Below are 10425 nucleotides of genomic sequence, written 5' to 3'. Positions count from 1 at the left end.
TACACAAAAAGTTTACAAAACTATTTCCCGATTAATTCTCGTATAATTACCAAATAATTGATTCGGCGCTAGGTTAGGGTCAAACGCACACATTATACCTAGCGTAATTAACATTGGTTTTGATAACTACAAACAAAAATTACAAATTTTTAAGTTTATTTATATTATATATATCACGCAAAAGCACATAATAAGATTTGCAACTAAAATAACCTAAGAAAATCTAAAAAAATATTTTATAAAGTTTAAGAACTAGTGAGATTAAATTAGGCTTTAAATTATGGTACTGTTTTTATGTTGTTTTCTATTTATTTAAATTTTTTGTATCAAATATTTCAATATGAAATAATAATAATAATAATATATTTATATTACTGAATCTATTTTATTTGATAAAAAATATTTCTATTTTATATATCACCATATATTAAACTTTATTTCCAATTTTAAAATTATAAATAAGGCCAATTTGATGATTTTAATTATTTGTAGCACTTTACAAACAAATAAAATGACAAAGACTAAGAGATAATAATTTTAAAAAATAAATCAATACATTTTAAAATGGACTGACACGTGTTAGTTACGAGCCATGTTTTAGCTATTTATTATGAGTTTAGGTATGCAATACAAATTCTTATTTAGTTTAGGAATGTTTTGGCACGTTAATATTGTTCGGGTATGTATTTTCTCTGGCTTCATAGTGCGGGCATGAATAAGCCGTTTTCCCAAAAAATAATGGAGGAGTTGCGGGAAGCACTACTTGTAACTAGGCAATAAATTTAACATTCATTCAAAAAAAAAGAATTACACTTATACCCTTGCACAACTTTGAGAGTTGCAAAACGCCGCGTTTTAAGCAGCTTTGCTTGTCCTAACATTACTTTTTGATGTCAACAAGCTCCAGTCAGAAGTCCACGGACGTTGTAGCACCAAAAAAAAAAAAAAAAAAAAAAAAAAAAATTTTGAATAACAGACGTCATTGCGTTTCCTGTTCTGAAAATTCAGCAGTAACACCTCATGGTAATGCTTGTTGTAGCTTTACCATCTCTTGTGTATCTTTTTTGATTATTTCTCCATCAAGAAGTTGGAAGAAGCAGGTGTAACAAACACGTTTATATAGCAAAACAAATCCATTGAATATTTTTTTCTTGATGAGTGCTTGAAACAGAGAGACATATAATAATACATACAAAAGTAAAGTTACATCATGTTGGATGCTCGTCCAGTTTAATCCCATTTGACACTTGTAGTATACAGAATCCAGACAATGGTTGACTTCCACCATTGCAGATACTCTCTCGCATAAGTCGAATAAATGAACATGTGATGTTTATGACATTGATGGGTGAAACAATCAGGAACCAACAGTAAAAAACTGATGACTCTGATCAATTGGAATATGTCCTTTCCTAGCGTTGATCCATGTACTTTTGTCATCTTATCAACGTGTATTTAAATGGTCTTTCGATTCTATCCAAGAGGAGATGTTTATATATTGTGGTTATTAACAGTCTTCCTCGAACACCCCTTGCTCCTGTCTTGATGAGGGTATTGCTGTGTAAGATCCAGTACCCTTCTTCATCTGCTTCTCTAAGCCTTCTCCTCACATCTACACATCAGGCTCGTTGAAATTGGAGAACACGCCTCCTCAAGTGTCTTTTTCCACTACTACGGTTGTTGAGGCCAATGATGATCATTATGTTGATGGTTTGTTAGATGAGGTTAGAGAAGAAGATTGTGGTACAGAGGAAAAGGAAGAAGAGTGCGTCTTTGAGGAGAAACAAGAAGAAGAGCAAGGTCAATGTCATGGTGAGATCTTGAAAAGCAGTCTCAGGAAGAAGGCTTTAGATGGGAGAATGGAGAGGAAGCAGGTACAGTGGGTGGATGTGATGGGGAAAGAACTTGCTGAGATCCGTGAATTCGAGTGTAGGTTAGTCTGATATTTGTTTGCAGTTCCTTTGGTTTCATGATATGAAGATGAAGTCTTGAAGCTTCAGAGTTCTAACCTTTTCAGTATGTTTAGTTAATCAGCATTTGTCTGATCCTTCATTATACTTGCAGTGAAGAAGATGATATCAGATATGATGGTGATAAAAGCTGTGCTTGCATCATTCTGTGATCAATCTACATTTGCTAGCCGGAGGTTACATGTTGATTCCAGATACAACATGGCAGTATTCTGTTATGCCTTTAGGATTGCGAAAAGAGTTGTTTCTTTAACCAGTTAGTAAGTTTCTTTCTCGCTCAGATTCAAGACGCTTTAGTTGTTAAATTTACTATATGCTTTTATCCTTTGGAGTTCTGCAGTTTCTTTAAAACCTAGACAAATTGAAGAACAACACTCGACAATTTATTCAAAATTATTCCAAATTCAACATCTAAGAAACACAATGCTCTCTCGTTCAAAAAATCATTATACTTGCAGATACATTTTTGTTTGCAAGCAAAGTAAATCCGTATCCCGGTGAGCTACTCTCGTTTCGGAATGTTCATTAATCTCTTTATCTTCAAGAGCAAATCCGGCTGGTCTATCTCAGTATCCATATCCTGGAACAAGACAAAGTCAAAGAGATCAGAGATGAAGAAACATGAATGTTCTGATGCTATTGTCCAAGCTTCCATCAATATATTAAGACTAACCTGAATTGTCCATTGGGTTGCCAGCAGGAACTGGCTCTGGCTCCTTGATCTCAACAACCACACAGTCAGACATCAAGAACGTCTTTGCAACCGAGGCGGCATGTTCCAAGCAACATCTCACAACCTGAAAAATGCACAAGTTTTCACATGCTCATTGAGATCTTTATCATCAAATGGTTTAGATAGAAGAGAGTGCTGTGTTTTCGAACCTTTGTAGGGTCAATGATTCCTGCAGCCGTCAGGTCTTCATACTTTCCGGTTGCAGCATTGTATCCGAACTTCACATTATCATTAGCTAGCACCTGTAATGAATATAAACACATAACTTACTTAGATCAAGGATTCAAGAGCTGTACATGAGTGGAGGTTTAACGTTAAGTCAGTTACCTTCTCGCTAACAACGCTTCCGTTGACACCAGCATTCTTTGCTATCAACTTCAGAGGGTAACTCAGGGCTCTTTTAACGATCTCTGCTCCAACCTATATAGTCACAAATAGTCAGAGAAAGATAGTCACAAAGCACAAAGTTATTGGATTACACTGCTTACTTTTTCTTCATCGTTTTCAAGGGTATCCTTGATGGCGTCAACCTTGGCTGCAAGACGAAGCAGAGTGCAACCAACACCAACAACAATACCTTCCGCAACCGCAGCCTGAAACTCAACGATATCATATGATTAAGATAGTCCATGAGTAGTCAGAATTACAAACTCCTCTATAACCCAACTAGCTTAAGAAAATCACCTTTGTGGCGTTAAGAGCATCTTCAACTCTCAGCTTCTTTTCTTTCAGCTCTGTCTCAGTTTGTGCTCCAACCTTAAACCAAAACGCAAGAGCTATAGTTAGGATTCTTATATATGTTAGAAAAAGCTCATGTGGATACTACTTACCTGAATAACAGCAACTCCACCAGAAAGCTTTGCAATTCTCTCATTCAATTTTTCCTTCTCATACTCTTGCTCTGCTTGCTGTACAACCAATCAACCATTGCCTTCTTAGCACAATAAACTGATATACATAATCTGCAGTTTATCTCGCATTTACCTCAATAAGATTCTTAATCTCTACAACACGCTTGTTCACTGCTTCCTGTGGGCTACCATCACCAACAATGGTCGTCATCTCCTTGGTGAGAACAACCTTAGAGGCGGTACCTAAAACCTCTTTCCCAGCTTTGTCAAGAGAGAGACCAACTTCCTCTCTTATCACAGTCGCTGCACGCACAAACCCCAACAAGATTTTAAACAATGAAATGGTTCTAATTGTTACCCACGTAAAAGGTTTTGTTTTACAGAAACAGCAGTTACCTCCAGTTAGAATGGCAATATCATCAAGGTACTGCTCTTCCGCTCTCCAAATCCAGGAGCTTTAATAGCTGCGATCTTCAAAGTGCCTCTAAGCTTGTTAACAACAAGAGTAGCCAAAGCTTCTTGTTCAATATCTTCTGCAATTATCAGAATTGGATAACCGCCTCTAATAGCATCCTCTAGAACACCAACAAGGTACCTTGCATTGGTAACCTTCTTGTCAACAAGAAGCAGCTGCACAATAAAAAGCTTTGTTAGTCTATCTATCATTCCTGTAGCTGTGAACTAAGAAACACTTACCTTGCAATTTTCATACTCCACAGACATTTTCTCACTGTCTGTAACTAAGTATGGGGAGATATAGCCACGGTCAAACTGCATTCCTTCCACCACGTAAAGGTGGTTCTCAACGCTTTTACCCTCCTCAAGTGTCACAACACCTTTCCTGCCCACTTTGCTCATTGCTTCAGCAATCATGTTTCCAACTTCAGGGTTGTTACCAGCACTAACAGCCGCCACATCCGCAAGTTCACTGTCTTCAACCTGTGTTTCCAACGGCATAACCATTAGATCCTCTAGCTACATTTTTTTGACAGAACAAAAAGATAGTTCCAAGAAGAAAGTTACCTCCTTGGACATTAGCTTCAGCTCGTGAACCAAAGCCTTTGCTGTCTTCTCAATGCCTCTAGTTATTAACACAGGGTTTGCACCTGCAGCCACCACCTGAGAAAATACAAACGGTAATTAAACTGTTCTTTTGAGTTTACATCAGAGGGAAGGTGAAAGAAGAATGTACAAACCTTGACACCCTCAGCAATAAAAACTTGTGCAAGAACAACAGATGTTGTTGTACCGTCACCAGCTAAGTCATTGGCCTTTTCAGCTGCTTGCCTCACAAGCTTTGCACCAATGTTCTCAACCGGGTCCTCCAACTCGACCTAACCACAAGAAAACCTTAAGTTCCCAAAGCCGTTTTAAAACGCAAAGAAAATAATTATCAAATTCATACCTCTCTAGCAACAGTGACACCATCATTAACAATTTTTGGAGATCCATATTTGCTCTCAAGAACAACGTTTCTCCCTTTTGGTCCAAGTGTGACACCAACAAGGTCGGCTAGCTTGTTAACACCAGTCTAATAAAACACAGAGTAATTAGAAACCAAGAAGAAGTAAACTAATGAGAGATAGAAAATTCATTAATACACATTCTCACTTGAAGTTTCTTTATGGTGGAACCATCTTTGTTGAAATGCAACTCCTTGGCTGCACAAACAATCGCAGGACGGGGTCTTCTTGGGCACACATTCTGTCTCCTTCCAAATGAGCTTGAAGAGATAGAAGTCGCAGAAGAAAGCTTGGGGGAAATGGGAGCAACCAAGGAACCAAGTGAAGATGTAGCAGTGAATATCGATGCCATTGTTCACTTATTACACATTGAAAAGTCCAACAGTCAGATAAACATTCTTAGTAAACCAAACACTCAGACAAGACCAGGTTAAACTGTATAACCACCAAACATGTTAGCATTACCTAATCAACCTAAGCCAGAAAAACATAAACCCAGATATAAAAAGCAATGCTTTTTCAAAAACTAGTTTCGCTCATGCACCAATACTTTATATACTTCTTGTCTAACACAATAGGTGAAACGCAGGAACTCACCGTACGGTATAACGACGGAGAAGTGGAGGAGATATCCGCCGGAGAGTTTATACCGGATAAGGAGGAGTAAGTTTTATCTGCTGGTTTCTCTTTGAAGAGTGGCACTTACTAGTTGCTTCTGGTTTTTTTTTTTTTGGGCCGGTATAAAGGCGCAATGGTCTCTTTGCTCTTGAAGCTTCGAGCTAATCGTGACCGTTGGATGGATTGTTGTTTTGTCTTCTTATTGTAAGAACACTCTGGAACGTCGGATTTGGTAATCGGATCCTGGGTTATTTTCCGGGTTGGCCTGCTCTGATTAGGGCCTATTGACGAATACTTGAAACAGGCCCATTTATAATCGCCTTGTAATCTTCAAATTGGCCCATTAAGAGCGGTTAAAGTACCAAATAGGTGCATGTATTTTTTTTAATATGAAAGCTCGATTTTTATAATATGCTATAAGTAGATATATAATTTAAAAATATATTTTTACAATGAAGAAATATTTTATTATATTAAATAAAAATATTGTTTCTGAGTTACAAACAAAAAATATAATCACTCTATAGCTTTTTGTTTCATTAAAAGTCTAGGAATAAATACAGCTTATTTTCATTTCTACATTTTTTGTTTGTTTGTGCGCGCTTATCTATTTATGAGATTACCATATTTATGAGGAAGGAAACTTCGTGGTGATTACCAAAAGCAGACGGTCTAGGTCCAAGTCTTTATAATAAAAGAGGAAATAAAATCTTAGGGAAGAAGAAACAAACTAAAATAGTGGAATTAAAAAAAAAAAAAAAAAGAAAAAAAAAGGAGGGGCGTTTGTGGATCTATTTGAATCACTCGAGGCAAAACCCTTTTCTCCTCCTCCTCTTTCCCCCAAACACACAAAAACCCTCTCTCTCTCTCTCTTTGGCGGCTGCGCGGCCAAATTCAAACCCTAGATTCCATCTGTGATTCCCTCTAGGGTTTCTATCCACTCACTCTCTCTCCTGGTCGCATCCACTGTTCCGGAGAAGGATCTATCAAATTCGAAATCTGGTTTTATGGCTACCGTTGCTTCTTCACCTGCTGATCGTATCCTTTTTGTTTACGTTCTCTCGATCTGTGTTCTCTGTTTACCGATCTCTTTGTTTTTGCGTTATTGGATCTCGATTTGAGCTTCGTTCTCGATTTGACTGATATTGCTTAGATTTTAATTTGGGTTTTCTCGATATCACTGCTGGTGGCTAAAGATGTTTGCTTTTCACTGTTATTGTGGTTGTTCCCTTGACTCAACTTTGTTTTGTAGAATCTGCTGATATGTTGCAGAACCTCTCCTTGGACTCTCAAGCAAAAGCAGCTTCGGAGATTCCTGAGCCAAAGAAGGTGTGGAAGCAGCTTCGTTTTTTTTTTTTTTTGTCTATGTTTGCGACTTTTTTTTGTTGACAAGCAGTCTTCTTTTTGTGCAGACTGCTGTTTACCAGTATGGAGGTGTGGATTTAAACGGTCAAGTTCCTTCCTTTGACAGATCTTTGTCACCGTTGCTTCCCAGTGACGCCGTCGACCCTTCGGTTTGCTATGTTCCTAATGCGTATCAGCAGCCCTTTTATTATGGTGGGACGCTTCATCCTCTTCCCATTTACAATCTAGAAACATCATTTTGCATGATTGTTACCAGTGTGCTTAACAATGTTTCTTCTCGTTTCAGGATATGGGAATGGTGACTGGAGCGAATACACTGGCTACCAAAATCCTGAGGGTGTTGACATGAATTCTGTAAGTGTATATGCTTAATTTGCTCAACCTGCTCTGATTAATAGGTTGGATATTCTCACCAGGGAATTTATGCAGAGAATTTCTCTTGTCTATCCTCAGGGCTATGGGTATGCAGCATATCCTTACTCTCCCGCAACAAGCCCTGCTCCGCAGGTTGGCGGAGATGGACAGTTGTTTGGAGCCCAGCAGTACCAGTATCCTACCTTTTTCCCCACTGGACCAGTATCTGTTGCTACCCCTACCCAGGGAGATCTCGCTGCAAACAAAGCTGGTGGTCTGAAACCTGCGGAAAGCAAGAATGTTGCATCTGCTGCTGGTATGACAAAAGGAAGCAATGGATCTGCTGCAGGGAAACCAAATAACCAGACCGCATTCAACACCTCAAGCACTTTGTATGGAAATGGCGCTTATGCAGGGGGTTATGCTGCTGGTTATCAGGACGCTAGATTTAACTATGATGGATATTATGGTACTGGTTATTCAGATGTTCAGAGACCTGTTGCATCCTCCTATTCTAAGGCAAACAGTGTAAGGAATCAAAACTACCGCTCAAATTCTAACTACACGGTATGGTATCTTTCTTTGATCTATTGTCTGTTTTATTGGCGTAAAAATTGGCCCTCAATCAATGTTCTCTGTGCAGGGTGTGCACCAGCCTGCATCAATGACAGGCTACGGTACTCATGGATACTACAGCAAGATGAATCAAAGCAAGTTATATGGTAACTATGGTAGCTCGGGGAGATCTGGTCTGGGCTTTAGTTCTTCTGGGTATGATTCAAGAACAAATGGAAGAGGATGGGTGAGTGCAACAGACAACAGATACAGAGGCTTTGGAAGGGGTAACAGTTTCTTCTACGGAAATGAGAACAACGCAGATGGTCTGAACGAACTTAACAGGGGACCCAGAGCCAAGGGCGCAAAGAACCAGAAGGAAAGTTCAGAAGATAGCTTAGAGGTTAAGGAGCAGACTAGCGAGTCAAATGTAGCTGAGGCTGTGGAGACGGAGAACACATGCATTGTTCCTGACAGAGAACAGTACAACAAAGAAGATTTCCCGGTGGATTATGCGGACGCTATGTTCTTTATCATCAAGTCCTACAGTGAAGATGATGTGCACAAGAGCATCAAATATAACGTTTGGGCTAGCACACCAAATGGAAACAAGAAGCTTGCTGCAGCATACCAGGAAGCTCAGCAGAAACCTGGCGGCTGTCCTATCTTTCTCTTCTTCTCGGTGTGTATATTATCCTTAAATGCAGTGCTTTTTTATACTTCTTACTTGATGATATTGAGTCATACTCACCTGTTTTATTGTTTTCCAGGTCAATGCAAGTGGACAATTTGTTGGGCTTGCTGAAATGACAGGACCGGTTGATTTCAACACAAATGTGGACTGCTGGCAGCAAGACAAGTGGACAGGCTCTTTCCCTCTCAAGTGGCATATTGTGAAGGATGTTCCAAACAGTTTGCTGAAACATATTACCCTTGAGAACAATGAGAACAAGCCTGTCACTAACTCCAGAGACACCCAAGAGGTATTAGACCCGTAAAGCTTTTACATCACTGTAAGTTATGTTCTCGATTTGGTTTCCATGTGTTGAAGTTTCTTTTGTGGGATCGTGTTATATAGGTCAAGTTGGAGCAAGGTTTGAAGATTGTGAAAATTTTCAAGGAGCATACTAGCAAGACTTGCATTTTGGATGACTTCTCCTTCTATGAGGTTCGACAGAAGACTATCTTGGAGAAGAAGGCCAAGCAAAACCAAACCCAGAAACAGGTAGGAACAAGATCCAGTTCTTTAAATCTTTTTGTAGTCAGGGTGTACAAGTCGAGTGTTTCCTCTGACTGACATGTAAATGAACTAAATCAACAGGTTAGTGAGGAGAAAACTACAACGGATGAGAAAAAGGAAACCGCTAGTGCTGATTCGGCTAATAAGGAATCTCCTCCAGCTGCTCAAACTACCGGTGATGTAAAGGTTGATGAGAATGGGGCTGTTGCTAAGCCAGTTGTTGTGGTGGCAAATGGTTGCTAGATTAGTCAGACGCTACTCACGGCTCGAGCATAAAACGCAACTAGAGAGAAGAAGCTATGAACTGTCCCGTTTGCAGTTTCTCTTGAGAACGAGTGCCGTGAGCTTTGAAGCAAGGAAAGACCGACGAGACCTGTTTCTTTGCCCTTAAAAATTAAAAATCCCAGTTTTTTTTTCAATCTTTTCTTGTTCTTGTTTTCACCTGTCTTTACAATTTTCTGTTTGTTTTTTTTTTGTTTTCAATTTTTCATTATCTGTTGCTCCTCCCTGTAAAATTGCTTGTATGACCTGCTAAATAGTGGGAAGAAGTAGAGAAAAAAAGGAGATAAAAGCAGGGTGGGATTTGTTTTCATTTATGTTGGTATTTTAGGCAGATGAAAGTTCTTTTCTTTACCGTTTATGGGTTCAGACTTGCTCTGTTTGAGTGTTCTTCAGTAGAATCTGAGTTTTGGTGGTCTTGGCCTCTTTTCGCCTTTCTTTCTTATGCCACTATCCAAAGTTCAATCATTCTTAGTTTAAAATCTTCAATGTAAGATATGATTGGGTACAAAAAGAAAAGAATGCTATTGTACTAACCAATCTCCTACAATCAGCTGTCACATGTAATCCTTGATGAACAATGTTTTCCTTTTAATGAGCAGACACTTGGCTACTCAACACAAGACTTGTTTACTTCTGGACACTAACCTTTCTACATGCCAACCAAGAACAAGGCAAGTTTCATTTCAGGTCAACCCCCATATTTCGCCAATATGTTGAACTTGAGTATTCTACAGTCATATTTGTAGATATGTGATGGATATTGTAATCTATCATCATCACTTTTTATATTTGATTAGTGATCCTGAAAGTCCCCAGTCTTTGTTTACAATTTTGGATAATATAAACAAGACTTTAGATGCTGCAGCTGCAAATGCAGTTCAGTTTGTACTTTTAAACAAGTGTGCCGTGCCTTGGAACCCAAAAAACAACAGAACTGGTCTCCAATTTGTGTATTTACAATATTATATTAGAATCATGAACCAGAATACAAAAG

General features: G+C 38.8%; 3 protein-coding genes and 1 long non-coding RNA gene across 4 annotated transcripts; 2 read left to right on the top strand and 2 right to left on the bottom strand.

Moving 5' to 3' along the window:
* Positions 1-1402: 1402 nt before the first annotated feature.
* LOC106330224 lies at positions 1403-2133 on the top strand. Its single transcript, XM_013768733.1, has 3 exons — positions 1403-1427; positions 1567-1933; positions 2065-2133. Exons 1-3 carry the CDS (start codon positions 1403-1405, stop codon positions 2120-2122), a joined length of 450 nt encoding a protein of 149 aa, XP_013624187.1. The 3' UTR covers positions 2123-2133.
* Positions 2134-2305: 172 nt separating this feature from the next.
* Positions 2306-5776, bottom strand: LOC106334861 (chaperonin 60 subunit beta 2, chloroplastic-like). The gene is given in 16 exon segments (XM_013773244.1): positions 2306-2550; positions 2644-2767; positions 2853-2945; positions 3031-3123; positions 3192-3296; positions 3388-3459; positions 3534-3611; positions 3688-3857; positions 3951-3986; positions 3989-4184; positions 4251-4493; positions 4578-4673; positions 4751-4888; positions 4960-5085; positions 5166-5375; positions 5615-5776. Coding segments are annotated over 15 exon segments (1788 nt in total). The 5' UTR covers positions 5370-5375; positions 5615-5776; the 3' UTR covers positions 2306-2536.
* A 523-nt stretch (positions 5777-6299) lies between these two features.
* On the top strand, positions 6300-9782 carry LOC106334860. The gene is made up of 9 exons (XM_013773243.1): positions 6300-6673; positions 6888-6964; positions 7048-7192; positions 7287-7354; positions 7454-7921; positions 7998-8591; positions 8680-8892; positions 8988-9134; positions 9231-9782. The coding sequence occupies exons 1-9, from the start codon at positions 6643-6645 to the stop codon at positions 9390-9392; spliced, it is 1905 nt and encodes a 634-aa protein (XP_013628697.1). The 5' UTR covers positions 6300-6642; the 3' UTR covers positions 9393-9782.
* On the bottom strand, positions 9615-10112 carry LOC106334862. Its single transcript, XR_001268677.1, has 2 exons — positions 9966-10112; positions 9615-9878 (listed from the first exon to the last, which is right to left on the bottom strand). It is a non-coding gene; the product is annotated as an uncharacterized LOC106334862 (long non-coding RNA).
* Positions 10113-10425: the final 313 nt, after the last annotated feature.

The sequence above is a fragment of the Brassica oleracea genome, chromosome C3 (genome assembly GCF_000695525.1).
Source record: "Brassica oleracea var. oleracea cultivar TO1000 chromosome C3, BOL, whole genome shotgun sequence".
Lineage (NCBI taxonomy): Eukaryota > Viridiplantae > Streptophyta > Magnoliopsida > Brassicales > Brassicaceae > Brassica > Brassica oleracea.
Note: the sequence above shows the minus strand (reverse complement) of the source record. Positions and strands in the feature narration are given on the sequence as shown.

Bases quoted from the DNA above. Each gene is read 5' to 3' on its own strand.
- LOC106334860 (XM_013773243.1), top strand. From the start codon at position 6,643: ATGGCTACCGTTGCTTCTTCACCTGCTGATC. The intron at 6,965-7,047 runs GTGTGGAAGCAG...CTTTTTGTGCAG, and splicing joins AGATTCCTGAGCCAAAGAAG to ACTGCTGTTTACCAGTATGG. The intron at 7,193-7,286 runs GTGGGACGCTTC...TTCTCGTTTCAG, and splicing joins TCAGCAGCCCTTTTATTATG to GATATGGGAATGGTGACTGG.
- LOC106330224 (XM_013768733.1), top strand. From the start codon at position 1,403: ATGTCCTTTCCTAGCGTTGATCCAT. The intron at 1,428-1,566 runs GTACTTTTGTCA...TTGCTGTGTAAG, and splicing joins CTTTCCTAGCGTTGATCCAT to ATCCAGTACCCTTCTTCATC. The intron at 1,934-2,064 runs GTTAGTCTGATA...TTATACTTGCAG, and splicing joins ATCCGTGAATTCGAGTGTAG to TGAAGAAGATGATATCAGAT.